The sequence below is a fragment of the Bison bison genome, unplaced genomic scaffold (assembly GCF_000754665.1).
Source record: "Bison bison bison isolate TAMUID 2011002044 unplaced genomic scaffold, Bison_UMD1.0 scf7180017863977, whole genome shotgun sequence".
Taxonomy (NCBI): Eukaryota; Metazoa; Chordata; class Mammalia; order Artiodactyla; family Bovidae; genus Bison; species Bison bison.
Window position 1 is genome coordinate 177802 of NW_011494549.1, and position 16554 is coordinate 194355.

General features: G+C 41.4%; 2 protein-coding genes across 2 annotated transcripts in view; both read left to right on the forward strand.

Moving 5' to 3' along the window:
* Positions 1 to 16026, forward strand: part of RAB4A (RAB4A, member RAS oncogene family) — a 105258-nt gene extending 89232 nt beyond the window's left edge. The window contains exons 7-11 of the mRNA XM_010833960.1: positions 3535 to 3597; positions 4660 to 4814; positions 6062 to 6157; positions 9498 to 9631; positions 14318 to 16026. Coding sequence (XP_010832262.1) covers positions 3535 to 3597; positions 4660 to 4814; positions 6062 to 6157; positions 9498 to 9613 — 430 coding nt within the window. The 3' untranslated portion in view covers positions 9614 to 9631; positions 14318 to 16026. The remainder of the gene's footprint in view (positions 1 to 3534; positions 3598 to 4659; positions 4815 to 6061; positions 6158 to 9497; positions 9632 to 14317) is intronic.
* On the forward strand, positions 14198 to 15815 carry SPHAR (S-phase response (cyclin related)). The gene is given in 3 exon segments (XM_010833961.1): positions 14198 to 14207; positions 15521 to 15664; positions 15667 to 15815. Coding segments are annotated over 3 exon segments (303 nt in total).
* Positions 16027 to 16554: the final 528 nt, after the last annotated feature.

A 16554-nucleotide genomic window follows, 5' to 3' on the forward strand; every position in this document is an offset into this window, starting at 1 on the left:
ACTGTGGTGTTGGAGAAGAGTCTTGAGAGTCCCTTGGACTGCAAGGAGATCCAACCAGTCCATTCTGAAGGAGATCAGTCCTGGGCATTCATTGGAAGGACTGATGCCAAAGCTGAAACTCCAATACTTTGGCCACATTATGCGAAGAGTTGACTCATTGGAAAAGACTCTGATGCTGGGAGGGATTGGAGGCAGGAGGAGAAGGGGACAACAGAGGATGAGATGGCTGGATGGCATCACTGACTCGATGGACATGAGTTTGGGTAAACGACAGGGAGGCCTGGCATGCTGTGATTCACAGGGTCGCAAAGAGTCAGACATGACTGAGCAACTGAACTGAACTGAAAACAGTCCACAAAATATTCTCTCCTTAGCACTTTCGTTACACTCAAGTCATAATCAAAATTTGGAATAATAACTGCCAGATCACTGCAGATAAGTTCCGTGTTTGATATTCCATAACTACTGAAGTGGGCTCAGTGGTAAACGATCCCCCTGCAGGAGGTGTGGGTTCAATCCCTGGGTAGGGAAGATCCCCTGGAGAAGGAAATGGCAACCCACTCCAGTATTCTTGCCTGGAAAAATCCCATAGACAAAGGAGCCTGGCAGGCTACAATTCATGGGTTCACAAAAGAATCAGACACAACTTAAACACTAAACAACAACTAATAACTGCTAAAGCAGGAAAGTAGATTAATATTCTGGTTGTGTTTTTTGAGTTAGTACACAAAGTCAAACAAAAGATATTCACAATTTCAAAATTCAGTTAAATAAAATTCAATCCTAGTGCAAGAATTTCACTTAAAAAGTCAGGTATAGTATTTTAAATGCTTAATAATTGTTTGCTTCAAAAAGTATCATAACTAGACTTCAAGCAAGAATACAAAGCTACAGTAATCAAAGCAGCATGGCATTGCACCGAAACAGACATGTGGATCAACAGAACAGAACAGAGAGCCTAGGAGTAAATCCACACAGTTAACCTTCCACAAAGATGGCAAGAATATACAGCAGAGAAAAGACAGTCTCGTCAATAAGTGGTGCTGGGAAAAGGGGACAGCCTCACGTAAAAGAATGAAATTAAAACATTCTCTAACACTGTGCACAAAAACAAACTCAAAAGGGATTAAAGACCTAAATGTGAGACCAGATACTATAAAACTTCTACAGGAAAACAGAGGTAGAATACTCTCTGATATAAGTCACAGCAGTATTTTTTTGGATCCATGTCCTAAAATAATGGAAATAAAAGCAAAAATTTTAAAAATGGGACCTAATTAAACTTAAAAGCTTTTCCACAGCAAAGTGAACCATAAACAAAGCAAAAAGACAACCTACAGACTGGGAGAAAATACTTGCAGATGATACGACTGACAAGGGATTACTAAATTCCAAAATACACAAACTCATACAGTTCAATATTTTAAAAACCCGATCAAAAAAATGGGGAGAAAACCTAAATAGGCATTTCTCCAAAGAAGACATACAGAGGACCAATAGGCACATGAAAAAATGTTCAACATTGCTAACTATTAGAGAAATGCAAATCAAAACTACAGTGAGATATCACCTCACACTTGTCAGAATGGCCATCACAAAAAATCTACAAACAGCAAATGCTGAGGAAGGTGTGGAAAGGAAGGAACCCTCCTATGCTGCTGGCCGGAATGTAAGTTGGTGCAGACACTAAGGAGAACAGTGTGGAGATTCCTGAAAAAACTAAAAGTAGGGGCCCATTAGAGGGCAGGGGTAAGTGAAGCAAGGACTAGAAGGATGGGAGTTAATTGAAAGCTGCTGACCCTTATCTCTTCCCCCACATCCTCTTAGTTACTGACAGCCAGGTGTGTGTGTCTCAGGCAGAGGAAATGATTCTTCTCCACAGAAAAACAGCCACAAGGAAAAGGCTTAAAGGTACTAACATTTTGATTTCCCCAGTGAAATAGCCCAATCTCTGTCCAGCCATCTCACAGTGGAGCCCCCCAATCCCACACATAAAGAGCATCTTTTACACGTTGGTATTCCTTGCTCAATATAAATGATCCATGGATCACCAGATATGTGAAGAAAGCTTCTAAAATAAAAGAAAGAGCCCAAAATAAGTAAGAACTTTCAGGGAATAGACAAAAACTAAAAACTACTATGTCCTCACAAGTAAGAGTAAAGGTTGCATCAAGGAAATAAAATTTAAATTTAAAAAGAGAAATTAAAATCATGTATTGAATAGAGTAATACTCTTCCAGAAAGTTAAACAATAAACTCAAGGTGAGAAAGAGAAGAGACAACATAGAGGATCATCCAGAGTTAGTCCAGGAAGGCCAAGACCTGACCAGTAACGCCTTCCTGAAGGCAGAGGAGGAGACGAAAGAATAAAAGCAACAGTTGAAGATTTTCCACGGAAGGAAATGAGTCTATAAAATTCCATCTTACACCAAACACAGATGAGGCCAGGGTCTGCCATGTGAAATCTCAGAACGCCAGAGGTGGGCTGGAGATACCAGAGATTCTGAGAGGGAAAAGCAGGCACATCTCAAGGATCACTATGACCATTGCACTGGGCTTTTCAGCAGCAGTTGAAAGCTGGAAGATAATTACAACCTTGACTTCAAAACTCAACATGAAAATTTTTTTCCAACCTAAAATTGTACACTCAGCCAGACTCTCCATTAAGTATGAGAGTGAAATCAGAGTGTCTCCAGTGATACAACACGGAGTGGGCTGTGGAGCAGAGGGAGGAAGCAGGGGCCAAGGTAGAGGGGAAGGGCAGGTGGCACTGGGTCATCTGTCCGTGAAGCTGTGTGGCCCAGATGGACTGTGTCATGGAAGAGAAGGAGGAAGAGGCACTGGTGAAGCAGCTACTGAGAAGTCTGGGTACAAAAGAATCCCCTTTGGAACAGTAGCAGGAGCATCCTGCTGCCTGCACCATGCTTGTTCAAGACGGGAAGTGCCAAGCATATTTTATTCTGCCCCTGGGAAAATCTAATTAACAGGGAAAGAGTCATGATTCAGGCGAGTGCTTACTGAAGGAAGACTCCTGGAGGTTGTGAGAATGGACGTGATGTACCTGGGTGGGCACTCAGTTCAGACTGGTGTGCCCCCAGGAGGGAGGGAGCATGAGCTGCACCGCTGGGCCTGGGGCAGGGCGTGCGATGGCCCGTGCCCTGGAAGACATGGACCCCACGCAAGCAGAGGAGCCACTGAGGGCCTCGGGCGCTGTAGTCTTGCTGCCGCCTTCCTGTCTTTCCCCTACATGTTCTCAAAGGTCCCCTCAGTTCTGCGGGGGCCTCCCCCACTCCATGAGGGGCACACTCATCCCCAGCCTCATGGCCCCACCTCCTTATCAATACTGTGATACTGTTTTGGACAGAACAGCCCTTTGTGTCTGCTTTCAAATGTCAGTGTATCATTTCTCTTTAGAGCGGTATCTGTCATTGTATTGCAGTTGTCAAGGCAAAAAATGGGTGTTTTGCATGGGAGGCTGCTGCTCGTGAGCAAGGGCTCTGCTCCCGTGAAAGTAAAAGCCTGTAACTCTTCCAGGTCTGTGACAAGAAGCTACTATAGAGGTGCAGCGGGGGCACTGCTCGTCTACGACATTACCAGGTAATAACACCCCTGCTCAGCCTGTGCTCCCTGGGGTCTGCACCTCCCCATAGGCCGCTGGTGTGTCAGCAGACAGCAGAGGTGGGACTCAGCAAGACCTTCCGCCCTTTCCCTGAGGGTCTTGCAGGTTTTCAGAGCACCCCTTTACCATGTGAAACATGTTCCCAAGTTTCAGACGGATAAAGTATCTCCAGTGTCATTGTGTTTCCTTAAGGTTCACAGCTTGAAGCTTTGCATGTGGTAAATTGTTAGTAATTGTCCTCCATCAAGCACGGGCTCTATGCTGCGATGGCCTGAGTTCAAATCCTGGTTCCTGTCCCAAAGCAGTGTGAGCCCTCTGGACTGTAGTTTCCTTGTCTGTTCCACTGAGTCATGATGACCACATAATACTCGTGAGGCTGTTGGGTGGTTAAATTAGTTCCTATAAAGCTCTTGGCCCATCTTAAGGATCTGAGTGCACTGTCCTGCATGTAGCTGTCACCTTGGTTTCACAATTAAATTTAATTAAAAATTCAGTTCCTTGGTCGGTCCTTAGAACATACGAGGATTTTGCCCTTAGATAAGAGCTGAACACAGTCCTGGAGGCAGACAGACCTGGTCAAGTCCTGGCTCTGCGTGTGTGACTTTGGGCAACTTAACTAGTCTCTCTGGGCCTCAGGTTTCTCGTGTAAATGGGAGATGATAAGAGTGTGTCACAGAGAATCAGTGTGATAAATTCCTGTGAAACAAAGGACCATCATGTTGCACGGATTCGTCGAGTGACAGCAGTTAGCCTTAGGTCTTGCTCGCATGTTGTGTGAACCAAGACCCCAGTAAATACTGCACCCTGCTTGGGGAAACAACAGGTGGCAAGCTGACTCGCTGTGGCATCGCCCTGGAAACAAGGCGGAACACACCCTTAGCATGTGGTATGCTCTTGGGGCACCCAGGTCCTCTGAGCGCTTTGAAGGTTGTGGGCACTGCCCTGCGTGTGTAGAGGCGGTCTGAGTGGTGTGAGTGACTGGAAAGAGTTGCTAGCTTTATAAAATACATGTACTGTTCTCACAATCTTATATTACGCAGCCGAGAAACCTACAATGCGCTTACTAATTGGTTAACAGATGCCCGAATGCTCGCGAGCCAGAACATCGTCATCATCCTCTGCGGGAACAAGAAGGACTTGGACACCGATCGGGAAGTCACTTTCCTGGAGGCCTCCCGATTTGCTCAGGAAAATGGCAAGTGGCCTTTGACCAATCACAGCTACTGGAGGTTTAAGATGAAGCTGTATTTAGGGAGTGTGAAACCTCCTGTTGTTTTTATTAGACATTTAGATATTTAGCATATTTTCACCCTGTTGCATTGTGCCTGCAGAGGTTGCTATGATGATAAAAGCTAATCTCTCTGCATTGTGATGGTGTTTCAGTTTAGGATCTTTAATATCACAGCTCTTGGTTTGAAGTGAAAATTATAACAATTTTTAAAGGCCGTAATCAGATGATGTTATCATTTTTAAAATGAAATTTGAAGCTAAGTTGGTGAAATATTAGCTCTAAATAGAAAGTGAAGCAGTAGATGAGATACTGGACTTACTGGCTTTATTTTGCTTACATTAAATTTAAGTCATTTGGCTAAAGATGCCTTTGAAACTTGCTGAATTTTTATTTAGAATACATAAGGATGATATATAAAATGAATGATTCCTTATAGACAGCAGAATGACGAGAATTCAGACATTTTAAAATAACTTTAATTTTTAGAACCAGTCAGGAAATAAAATACCGCTAATAGCAACTTTCAGTGGGACAAACAGGTTTTCTACTAAGAAAATAAGCATGCAATAAAAACATAAGCCGTTATGAGTTTGTAAAGAAGCTGTTTAGAAATATGTAAGCTTAGAATTTTAATGTTCAAAAGGAATTTCTCTATCATTTACATGCACTCATTTTTACTAATAAGGAAACATGTGTTTGGGGAGGTTGTGGTTTGCTCACAAAAGCAAGGAGAGAGGCCTTCCCCTGGGTGAGTGACTGCCCAGTGGAAAGCGGAGGGCTCGTTCGTATAAGATCTCTCACTGTCAGGGACCACACACCATGTGGCCCCAGATGCCAGCACTTGCAGGCTGTATCTGTGGTGACCTGAAGCCCGTTGGAACGGAAGTTGCTGCTTTGTCTCATGTCAGCAGCTGGGTGCCTTCAGCCAGCCTGCTTCCCTACCAGCGTCCTGCTTGCTTAATTTCTTCTTCAACACAGTGCTAGCACACACTGCTAGTTACTTTTCAGAAAAAGTTGGAATTCTTTTAAGACTTAAAAAATATGTATGTATTGACATTTATTGATTTTATATTTGCAGAAATACCTGGTTATAAGGACAAAATTCTATTTTGTCTGCTAAGAGAATAATATATTAAGCATGTAGTTATGAGTTGAATAATTGTGATTATCTTCTAAATATGGCTTCATGTTTTGTTTGATGTTGATTTTAGAGCTGATGTTTCTGGAAACGAGTGCACTAACAGGGGAGAACGTGGAAGAGGCCTTTGTACAGTGTGCAAGAAAAATACTTAACAAAATTGAATCAGGTAAGAACTTCCCATTAATAAACTTTGCTTTAGCACATTCTCCTCTCTAGCTCAGTAGTGTCACTTTTCAGTATTTCCAGGAGTGATTTGGTCATGGAGTTTCCTCTCTCTACCTGCCGACCTGCAGTGGCCTCTTAGGGGTTTGAAGGTCTTGTCTGCCCTGGAGGTGGAAGCCCAGGCCTCCTTCGCAGGGACTTCTTCAGCTGTGTGGTGGCAGGGAAGCAGCTGTGTGACGGGAAATGAGTTATGGGCACCTCGCTTAATGCTGCTGGTTACAGATCAGGCATCGTGGAAAATTTGTTTCTGAAGCTGACTGAGCATGTCACAGTAATAACCTGTCTCATTATTGTTCTACTTGTTGCTTCAGTGAAAATAAGTTTAAAACAACCCTACTATAGGCAGCTGACAAAATAATATGTAATCATTTATTAGAGTTAATTTTTATTTAAATATCACCAAAATCACATGTGGGCATTACATTTTTAATTGATTCATTTAACTGAATTCCTATTCTTTTCAGGTGCTAGGATACAAAAGTAAATTAATCCCAACCCTTGCCCTCAAGAAACTGTCTTTCAAGGGAAACACTCAAAATATAATTATAACACAGTGTGGTGACTGCAGTAACTGAGAAGTACACCGGATCTTGGGGCCACACAAAGGAGAGCCTGCTTGTTTAGGAGGTGATATCAGGAAGAGCTTCTAGGAAGAGACACTGACTGAGCTCAGGCTTTCAAAGTGTGAGCAGGAGGAACCGGGCATGAGGGCGGGAAGGAGGGTAGGCCATCAGAGGGGCAGCATACATGGAGATTGGGGGGAAAGTTGCAGTTACTAGAAGAGAAAGACCACAGTGGAGAATGGCAGGAGAGAAAACTGAGGAGAGGCAGCAGCCAGGCCAGTGAGCTTCACCCAGGCTCGAACTTTGCTCCGTGGGTGACTGAGTCTCCACCTTGGCTGGACGCAAGAGTCGCCTGGGATACATACAACTTTTAATTCTAGGCCCCACCTCTGGAGATGCTGAATTAAAATCTCAGCATCATCATTTTAAAAAACTGTCCCGTGTGATTCTCATATTCGTCCAAGATAGAGGACCACTGCCGTAGGGCTGAGAAGCCACTCGAGGGTGGGAGGCAGAGAGTGATATGGTCAGGTTGTGGCTGCAGACACATCATGTGTGTAGGCATTCACATCAGTGACAGACCAAAGGGAGCCCAGGACTGATGGCCAGGATACCAACCGAGGCATGTTTGAGTAATTCAAGAAAAGATGCCTGATTAAAGCTGTAACAAGGATGTGGAAGCAGAGATGAAGAGACATAGATGAATCTAAGAAACATGTTGGCAGTGGCATCCTGACTCAGATGCTAAATAGCAGGGCAGGGCCTTTTGACTTTGTGGGGTATTGGAAGAGCAGGGATCAGAAGAGGGGAGGAGCCACAGGTAACTCCGTGTCACAGCTGGATAGCTCAGTGATGAGATGGCAGAACCAGAGGAGAAGCCAGTTCATGCGAATCAGGATGGTTGTGTTTTGAAATGTTCCCTGGGTGGCATCACTGGAACAGGCACAGGGCGTCATCCAGGAACCTGTGGGAAGAACCCAGCTGGTGGTGCCCACTTGGGAGCCGTCGGTCTATAGGAGTAGGTGCACCTGGGGAAGGAATGTGATCCCGCAGAGAGCAGTGAAGAATGGGCAGAGCAGTGGCCCAGAACAGAGCCTTGGATGGAAGGATGAGAGAAGGGGGCGAAAGGTCAGAGATACAGGAAGATACCCAGGAACATGAGTGTCACCTGTGCCCACATTCAACCAGAAGGTTGTTCATTATCAAATACATGGGAGGAAAGTCTCGTAAGCTAAGATTGGCGCTGAAAAGTGTCCCTGGGGTGGGCAAGAGGAAGTCACTAGTCATCTTTACCAGAAGAATGATGCAGGGAGGAGATGGAGCAACTGAGCACAGAGGAGATGAGGAAGCAGAGCCTGGGTGCCTCCCTGGAGGAGGAGGCAGAGGGTTAATTTAACATGAGAGGTTTCAGGAGTGGAAGAAGTCTTAGCACCTGTAAATGCTGAGGGAGAAGAGAGAGGAAGGTAAGGGAGAGAAGGTGAGAGGGGAACTGACAGAGAGGGTGGGGCAGGGAAGGTGGTGGGAGAGTGTTGGGGCCCAGACCTCTGGTCTCAGCAGAAAGAGGGGTGCTCCATCCCTCTGTGGGCTTTTGGTCTGAACATAGCAACAAAATAGTTACTCAACTTGGTACAGTACTGTTACTTTTTTAAAGAGCCTGTAGCATAAGTAGTTAACATTAAAATTGGCATTGTGTTGAGTACAATCAGGCTCAACTTATTTAGATTACCTTCCCCCTTTGGTATCCACCCATGAAGACAGTGCATATAAGTTAACACACATAAAACTTTCAAGATCTTTTTCTCCTAAAACCATCAAAATCATAATTACATCAAGTGAAAAAAATATACAGATGTGTTAGAATTCTTCAGCAGTACTTTTTCATTGTAATCTTCTAAATAGGCAGTATATTCATATGGTTCAAAAACCTTTATTTTCTCTACCACTTTATACAGAAAGGTTAGCATACTATACATTCTGCACTTACTGTGCCTACCCATCATTACAAGTCAGTATTAGAGACGTCCACATACGCGTGTATGTGTAATATTCAATTTGGTATATTGCCATAATTTACCTAACCAGTCTGCTTTGGACATTTGAGTTGTTGCCAGATGTTACAAACAACGTTGCAGTAAATAACCTTTTGTATATCATTTCACATGTGTGTGAGTGTATATGTAAGATAAATTCCCAGAAATGGAGTTGTTGGGTCAAAGAACATAGGCATTTGGAATTTATGTAGAGGCTGTCATATTCCTCCTTTCAAGCTTGAGGCAGTTTATCATCCCACTAGTATGAATGAAGGTGTTTTATTTCACTAAAGCCATGTCCACAGGGTGTATTATCATGTTTGGGTCTTTACCGGTCTCATAGTAAAGAATGGTATCTTTGTGGTTTCATTTCAATGCTTTTTGTATACATAATATATTCACATAATTCCAGATTCAAGTAAAGAGGATACAATGAAAGTCACCCTCTATTTCCCTCCTCTCCTATCCCCTAGCATCTAGAGCTCTTTCTTGAAGTCAGCTACAATTACCAGTTTATGTACCCATCCAAAGATATTTTTATGCCCATGTAAGCAAATATGTGTGTATTTTTCCTTTTTATTCAAAATAATGTTTTATATATATAGTGTCTGCACTTTGTGGTTTTCACTTAATATATTTTGGGGATCACAGAAACATAAAAACTTTTTCTAAAGATTTACTTGATCCTCAGGTGAGCTGGACCCAGAAAGAATGGGCTCAGGTATCCAGTACGGAGATGCGGCCTTGAGACAGCTGCGGTCCCCGCGCCGTGCCCAGGCCCCGAGCGCGCAGGAGTGTGGCTGCTGAGGCAGCTCAGGCGCGCAGGTAGGTGCCCACATTGCAGCAGTCCTGTCGCCCTCAGACCTGTCCTCTGTTTCCCACCCAGAGCCCTACACAGGCTTAAAAGGGGAGGTTGTCGTTGCTTTTTGAAGGTGCATTAGGAAAAGGAGAGGTGATTGCATAACTAAAAGTTTATTCTCAGCAGTGGAATACACATTCTTCTCAAGCTCACATGGAACACTCATCAAAACAGACCACACCCTAGGCCATAAAACACACCTGAAGACATTTAAAAGAACAGAAGTCATTCCATGTCTTCTATCAGAGCACAGTGGAATAAAACTAGAAATCTGTAGTTGGAAGATAACTGGGAAATCCAGAAATGTGAGTATTAAGCAGCATGCTGCTGCTGCTGCTAAGTTGCTTCAGTCGTGTCCGACTCCGTGCGACCCCATAGACGGCAGCCCACCAGGCTCCCCCGTCCCTGGGATTCTCCAGGCAAGAGTACTGGAGTGGGTTGCCATTTCCTTCTCTAATGCATGAAAGTGAAAAGTGAAAGGGAAGTCGCTCAGTCGTGTCCAACTCTTAGCGACCCCATGGACTGCAGCCTACCAGGCTCCTCCATCCATGGGATTTTCCAGGCAAGAGTACTGGAGCATACTTCTAAATAATAAATGGGTCAAAGAAGAAGTCTCAAGAGAAATTTAATAGTATTTTGAACTAAATGAAAAAAACACAACTTATCAAAATTTGGGGGAGATTCAACACAAATAGTACTTAGAGTAAAATTTGTAGCATTGCAGGCATGTATTAGAAAAGAAGAAAGATCTAAATATAATCATATGTGTCCTCCATAAAAAACTAGAAAAAGAAGAACAAATGAAATCCAAAGTAGAAAGAAGAAAAGAAATAATAAAAATTAGATCAGGAAATCAATAGAAAAAATTTAGTGAAACCAAAGTTGGTTCCTTGAAAAAATACAGTAAAGTCAATGACTAGCCAGGCCAAAAAAAAAAAAAAAAAACCCAATATAAACTACTAATATCAGAAATGAAAGCAGGGACATCACTTGCAGATTCTATGGACGTTGAAAGGATAATAAAGGAACACTATGAACAACTCTGTGCCCAAAAATTTGATAACGTAGACGAAATAAACCAATTCTGTCAAAGACAGAATTTGCCAAAACTCACACAAGAAGAAACAGATAATGTGAATAAGGCCTATATCTGTTTTAAAGAACTTGAACCAATAACTAGTAACCTTCCAAAACAGAACGTACCAGACCCAGGTGGCTCCACTGGTGACTTCTTCCAAACATTTAAAGAAGAGATTATACTAGGTCTCTGTAGTCTTGTTCACAGAACAAAAGCAGACAGAACACTTTGTAACGCATTCTATGAGGCCACTGTTATCTTAATCCCAAAGCCAGACAGAGACATTACAAGAAAAGAAAACTATAAACTAGTATCTCCTGTAAACATAGATTCTGTAAACACAGAAATTCTCAACACAATAGTAGATTGAATCCAGCAATGTATAAAAAGAATTACATACTTCCAAGTGGGATTTATCCCAGATATACAAGACTGGTTCAACATTCCGTAATCAATTAATGTAATCATCACATCAACAGGGAACAAAAATCACATGATTTCATCAAGAGATGTAGAAAAATCAGTTGACAAGTTCCAATATTCTTTTGCAATGAGAACTCTCAGTGAACTAGGAATAGTGGGGAATCACCTCAACCTAGTAAAGTCTAAAATCAGACCTAATGGGGAGAAAGTTGGAGCTTGCCTTTTATTTATTTATTTATTTATTATTTTTTTAATTTTATTTTATTTTTAAACTTTACATAATTGTATTAGTTTTGCCAAATATCAAAATCAATATCAGGTACAAGGCAAGATTGTGCCCTGTCAGCACTCCTTTTCAGCATCAAACCAGAAGTCCTAGCTGATGCAGTAAGAAAAGGAAATAAAAGGTATACAGATTGGGAAGGAAGAAATTAACTAACTTTGCTGGCAGATGACATGATTATGTAGAGAATCCGAAAGAATCCACAAACCCCCATATAAGTGATTATACATTAATAGCACAGTTGAAGATACGAGATTAATATACAAAAGTCCGTCACTTTTCTGTATCCCAGCAGTGAACAAGTGCAATCTGAACTGAAAAACACAATACCATTTACGTTAGTTTCCCCAAAAGGGAAATACTTAGGCAGAACTCTTAACAACATCTGTATGAGGAAAACCAAACTGATTCTGAAGTTTATGTGGAGAAAAGACAAAAGACCCCTAATAGCCAACACAGTACTGAGCGAGAAGAACAAAATTGAAGGACTGTCACTACCCAGCTTCAAAGCACTGTAGAGCTATTGTAGTCAAGACAGTATGGTATTGGTGAAATAAGACATCAGTGGGACAGAATAGAGAGCCCAGAAATAGACCCATACCCTGATGTTTGACAAAGGAGCAAAGGCAGTAACAGTGAAGCAGAAATAGTCTTTTCAACAAACGGTCCTGAAACCATTGGCCACCCATATGCAAAAAATGAATCTAGACATCAGACCTTATACCCTTTACAAAAACTAGCTCAAAATGAGTCATAGATCTAAAGTAAAATGCAAAATCATAAAACTCATAGAACATAAAATGAGAGAAAAGGTAGATGTCCTTGAGTATTTTGATGATTTTTTAGATACAACACTAAAGATACAATCCATGAAAGAAATAATTGGTAAGCTGAACTTCATGAAAAGGAAAAACTTCTGCTCTACAAAAGACAGTGTCAACGGAATTGGTAGACAAGCTACACACCAGGACAAACTGTTTACAAAAGACATATCTGATAATTGTTATGGTAAATATACAAAGAATTGTTAAAACTCAGCAGTAAGAAAGAAAACAAACCCAATTTAAAAATGGACCAAAGACCTTAACAGATACCTTGCCAAGGAAGGTATCCAGATGGCAGTAAGTACAGGAAAAGATACTTCATAAATGAGCTGTCACTGCTGCTGCTACTGCTAAGTCACTTTAGTCGTGTCTGACTCTGTGCGACCCCATAGATGGCATCCCACCAGGCTCCCCTGTCCCTGGGATTCTCCAGCCAAGAACACTGGAGTTCTTAACAGATACCTTGCCAAGGAAGGTATCCAGACGGCAGTAAGTACAGGAAAAGATACTTCATAAATGAGCTGTGACTACAAGCCTTTTAGAATGGCCAAAATCTAAGACAGTGATAGCAGCAAATGCTGGTGAGGATGTAGAGCAATAGAAATTCTCTTTCATTGCTGGTAAGAGTACAAAATGGTGCAGCTACTTTGGAAGACAGTTTGACATTTTCTTATAAAACTAAGCATATTCTTACTATATAATCCACAGTCTCACTGCTTGGTATTTACACAAAGTATTTGAAAACTCATGTCCACACAAATACCCTCACATGGATGCTTATAGCAGCATTGTTCATAATTGCCAAAACTTGCAAACAAATAGGATGTACTTCAGAAGGCAAATGGGTTAACCATGGTCCATCCAGACCATGGAATATCATTCAGCACTGAAAAGGAATGAACTATCAAGCCATAAAAAGACTTAGCATATAACTTCAATGCATATAACTAAATGAAAGAAGAACCTTCAACGCATATAACTAAGTAAAAGAAGCCAGCCAGGCTACATGCTACCTGATTGCAACTATGTGACATTCTGAAAAAGGCAAAACTATGGAGACAGTGTAAAGACTGGGGATGAGAGGAATGAATGTATGTCTTCCTGTATTTGTCCAAACCCATAGAATCTACAAGAGTGAACTGTGGTTTAACTATGGGTTTTGGGTGATTATTATGTGTCAGTGTAGGTTCATCACCTGTAACAATGTACCAGCTGGCGGGATGCTGATAGTGGAGGAGGCTGTATATGTGTGAGGGTTGGGGGGCGGGGTGGGGGGGTGGTGTTTGGGAACTGTATATAATTGTTTCCTCCTCAGTTTTACTGGGAACCTAAAACTGCACTAAAAAAAATTAAATCTTAAGAAAAAAAACCTAACGCAACCACTGAAACAACACAACAAAGAGTTTTGGCAAATTTAAATCAATATGGGAATTAAAATGGAATAAACACATAATTACTCTAAATAATCTGAAAGAAGACAGTAAAAGAAGGAAAAAGGACATAGAACAAACAGGGAAAATATGGAACAAAATGCTAGCATAAACCTTCCCTATTAAAAAAAAATTAGATATTCTGCTTGAAATAATTTGTAGGAAATCCTTATGCTCTTGCTCAGAAAGAAAGGAAAGTTGATAGCAATGATTGGGTTAGAGACTCTCCTGCCTTCATGTCAGTGACGAGTCTTTCTTGGGTTAGTTGAAGTCTAATAGAATGTGCCTCTAGCTAAGGCTTATTTATAAAATTTGCAAATTGATATTTTAACTTTATAAAGCTTCCTCTTTTTTATGTATAGTCAACATTATCTAATAGGCATGCTGCTGCTGCTGCTGCTGCTGCTGCTAAGTCGCTTCAGTCATGTCCGACTCTGTGCGACCCCATAGACGGCAGCCCACCAGGCTCCGCCGTCCCTGGGATTCTCCAGGCAATGGGCATAAGTAAGCTTAAATAAAAGTTGGAAGTGTTCACTGGTTCCCTTTGTGACTTTAAGCTATGTTTGGACATTTATAATTATGCATATTTCTAAATCGTTCTTAATATTTTTTAGGTATTCATACAGTGGTATTTGGGACACAATTATTGAAGCTTGAAGAAGAAGGTTTTTTTTTAACCACCATCTTTTTCTACTTTATATGGAAGTAGATCTTTGTGCAAAAAATAATAATAATAATAATTTGGTATATTATACAAGCTAGTAGATGTGGCACAGCAAACTGTATAATAAATCCAGTTCAGTGGACGAGACCATTAAATGTATACACGTATGTAAAAGTGTTCTGTCCCATATTCGCCCTTTCACCCTGGTTTGGATCCTGGCTGTGTACTGTACATACGCTCGTCCAGTGCATCTCCACAGCATGGTATCTGACGTACAGTATGATAGAGCACTGCACTAAATGCAGTCTAATACTTTATTTTTTTTTTTTAATCGTCTGAACTAAAATCTGTTCATTGTGAGGTGTGCTCTGATCATTATGTTGGTTATGTTGCACAGTTGGTTATGTTTGTGACCTGATATTCAGAGATTCTGGCATTGATGGCCGATGCAATACTTAGTTAATTCCATTTACCACAGTCCACAAGGTGTTACATGAGCCACACTGGAAATACTAGATCAGAATTTAGTCACATACTGAAATAAAATGATAAATGAAATTTTCTCATGAACTGTCTAGCACTCTGATTTTAAAGCATCTTCATCAACTCAGTTCAGGAAGTAGAACCGAGCACCTGATGTGTTTCAGGCACTAAGGATGCTGGTACCTTTCACCAAACTTCCTAGGCAACAGATGCGACTCTCAGCATTGGTCAGTGCAGTAGCTGTACCAGGGCTGTTTACCTGGTCCCAGTTTGCTGATCATCTGGTCTTCCTGTTAGAAAACACATTTTTGTTACTGTGCTTTTTCTGGGATTCAGTATTACAGCATCACTGCCTCCTTTTTAGTCTTTTGTTTTGCGTTCATTTTAAGGACACCCACTAAAGTTAATATTAAAGGGACACCTCTAAGAAATTTCTGTACACTTTTGCTAAATACTTAAATGCCTTACAACAGTTATCAAGTTGACATGTTTTTAATTCACATGAGTTAATGTATATTGTATTACAAAGACTCGTTCTAATATTTTAAAATGTTTATGCAAAAATATATAATAGAACTTTTCTTTAAAGCTAAAATACAGTACTATTTAAAACTGAAAGGTTTAAATAGCATTCTTCACCTTACATGTGTTCTTCCACTGTGACTTTTAGCTCAAACTGATAAATTTGATTACCTTTATGTTGGAAGCTGCCTACTGCTTTTGTTGTTTTGTTTTAACCAATGGAGCACAGAAGCACTACAAACTCTGGAAGTGACTTGGATAAAAATATCAAGATGTAACTGTTTTAGATATTTTAATTTTGCTTCTTTATATCTTGAATATTTGATTTTGAAAAGTCAGAATATGAAGCAAATTCTCAGACTGATCTGCTTCTTGGACCTCACTGGAAGAATGTTTGATTCAGTGTCTTGTTAACAGTGGGTTTGCAAGCTGCTCATTTTTGAACAGCTTTTTGCATGGGGTAGGAGCATGTCTGTTTGACTACATCAGTTTATGCAAAAGCAGAATTTTAAAAAAATAAGATAAATGTTGGTTTATAAGTGAGCCTGTTAATTTAAACCCCAGGTATTGCATATAATTCCACATCCCTTGACCAATAAAATTTGCTGGAGAACCAAACCATGGTGGTTCGTAATAAAAGCCTTTAGGAAAAAATGAAGAGGAGAGATGTGGTATTTGGTCCCTGGAGTGTTTTCTACCACCAGCCAATCCTCTGATTCTTCTGACACCAGATGGGTTCTGTTTTGACATTGTCTACTGGAAATGGCATCAGATCGCACAAGTTAAAGCCTGTGTCAACACCCACCACCACCCAAACCAACACATTCTAGGCCAGTCACAGGTGCAGGGTGTCACATGTGCTTTCCCAGCCGGCCCGAAACCTGAGGTTCCTATGACCCACTCCTTGGGTTTAATTAATTCCTAGAGCAGCTCACAGAACTGAAAGTTTCCTTATGAGATTATGGTGTGTGCTAAGTCGCTTCAGTCTTGCCTGACTCTTTGCGACCCTATGGATTGTAGCCCACCAGGCTCCTCTGTCCATGGGATTCTTCAGGCAAGAATACTGGAATGGGTTGCCTTGCCCTCCTCCAGGGGATCTTCCCAACCCAGAGATCAAACCCATGGCTCCTGCATTTCAGGCGGATTCTTTACCGCTAAGCCGCCAGGGAAGCCCATGAGATT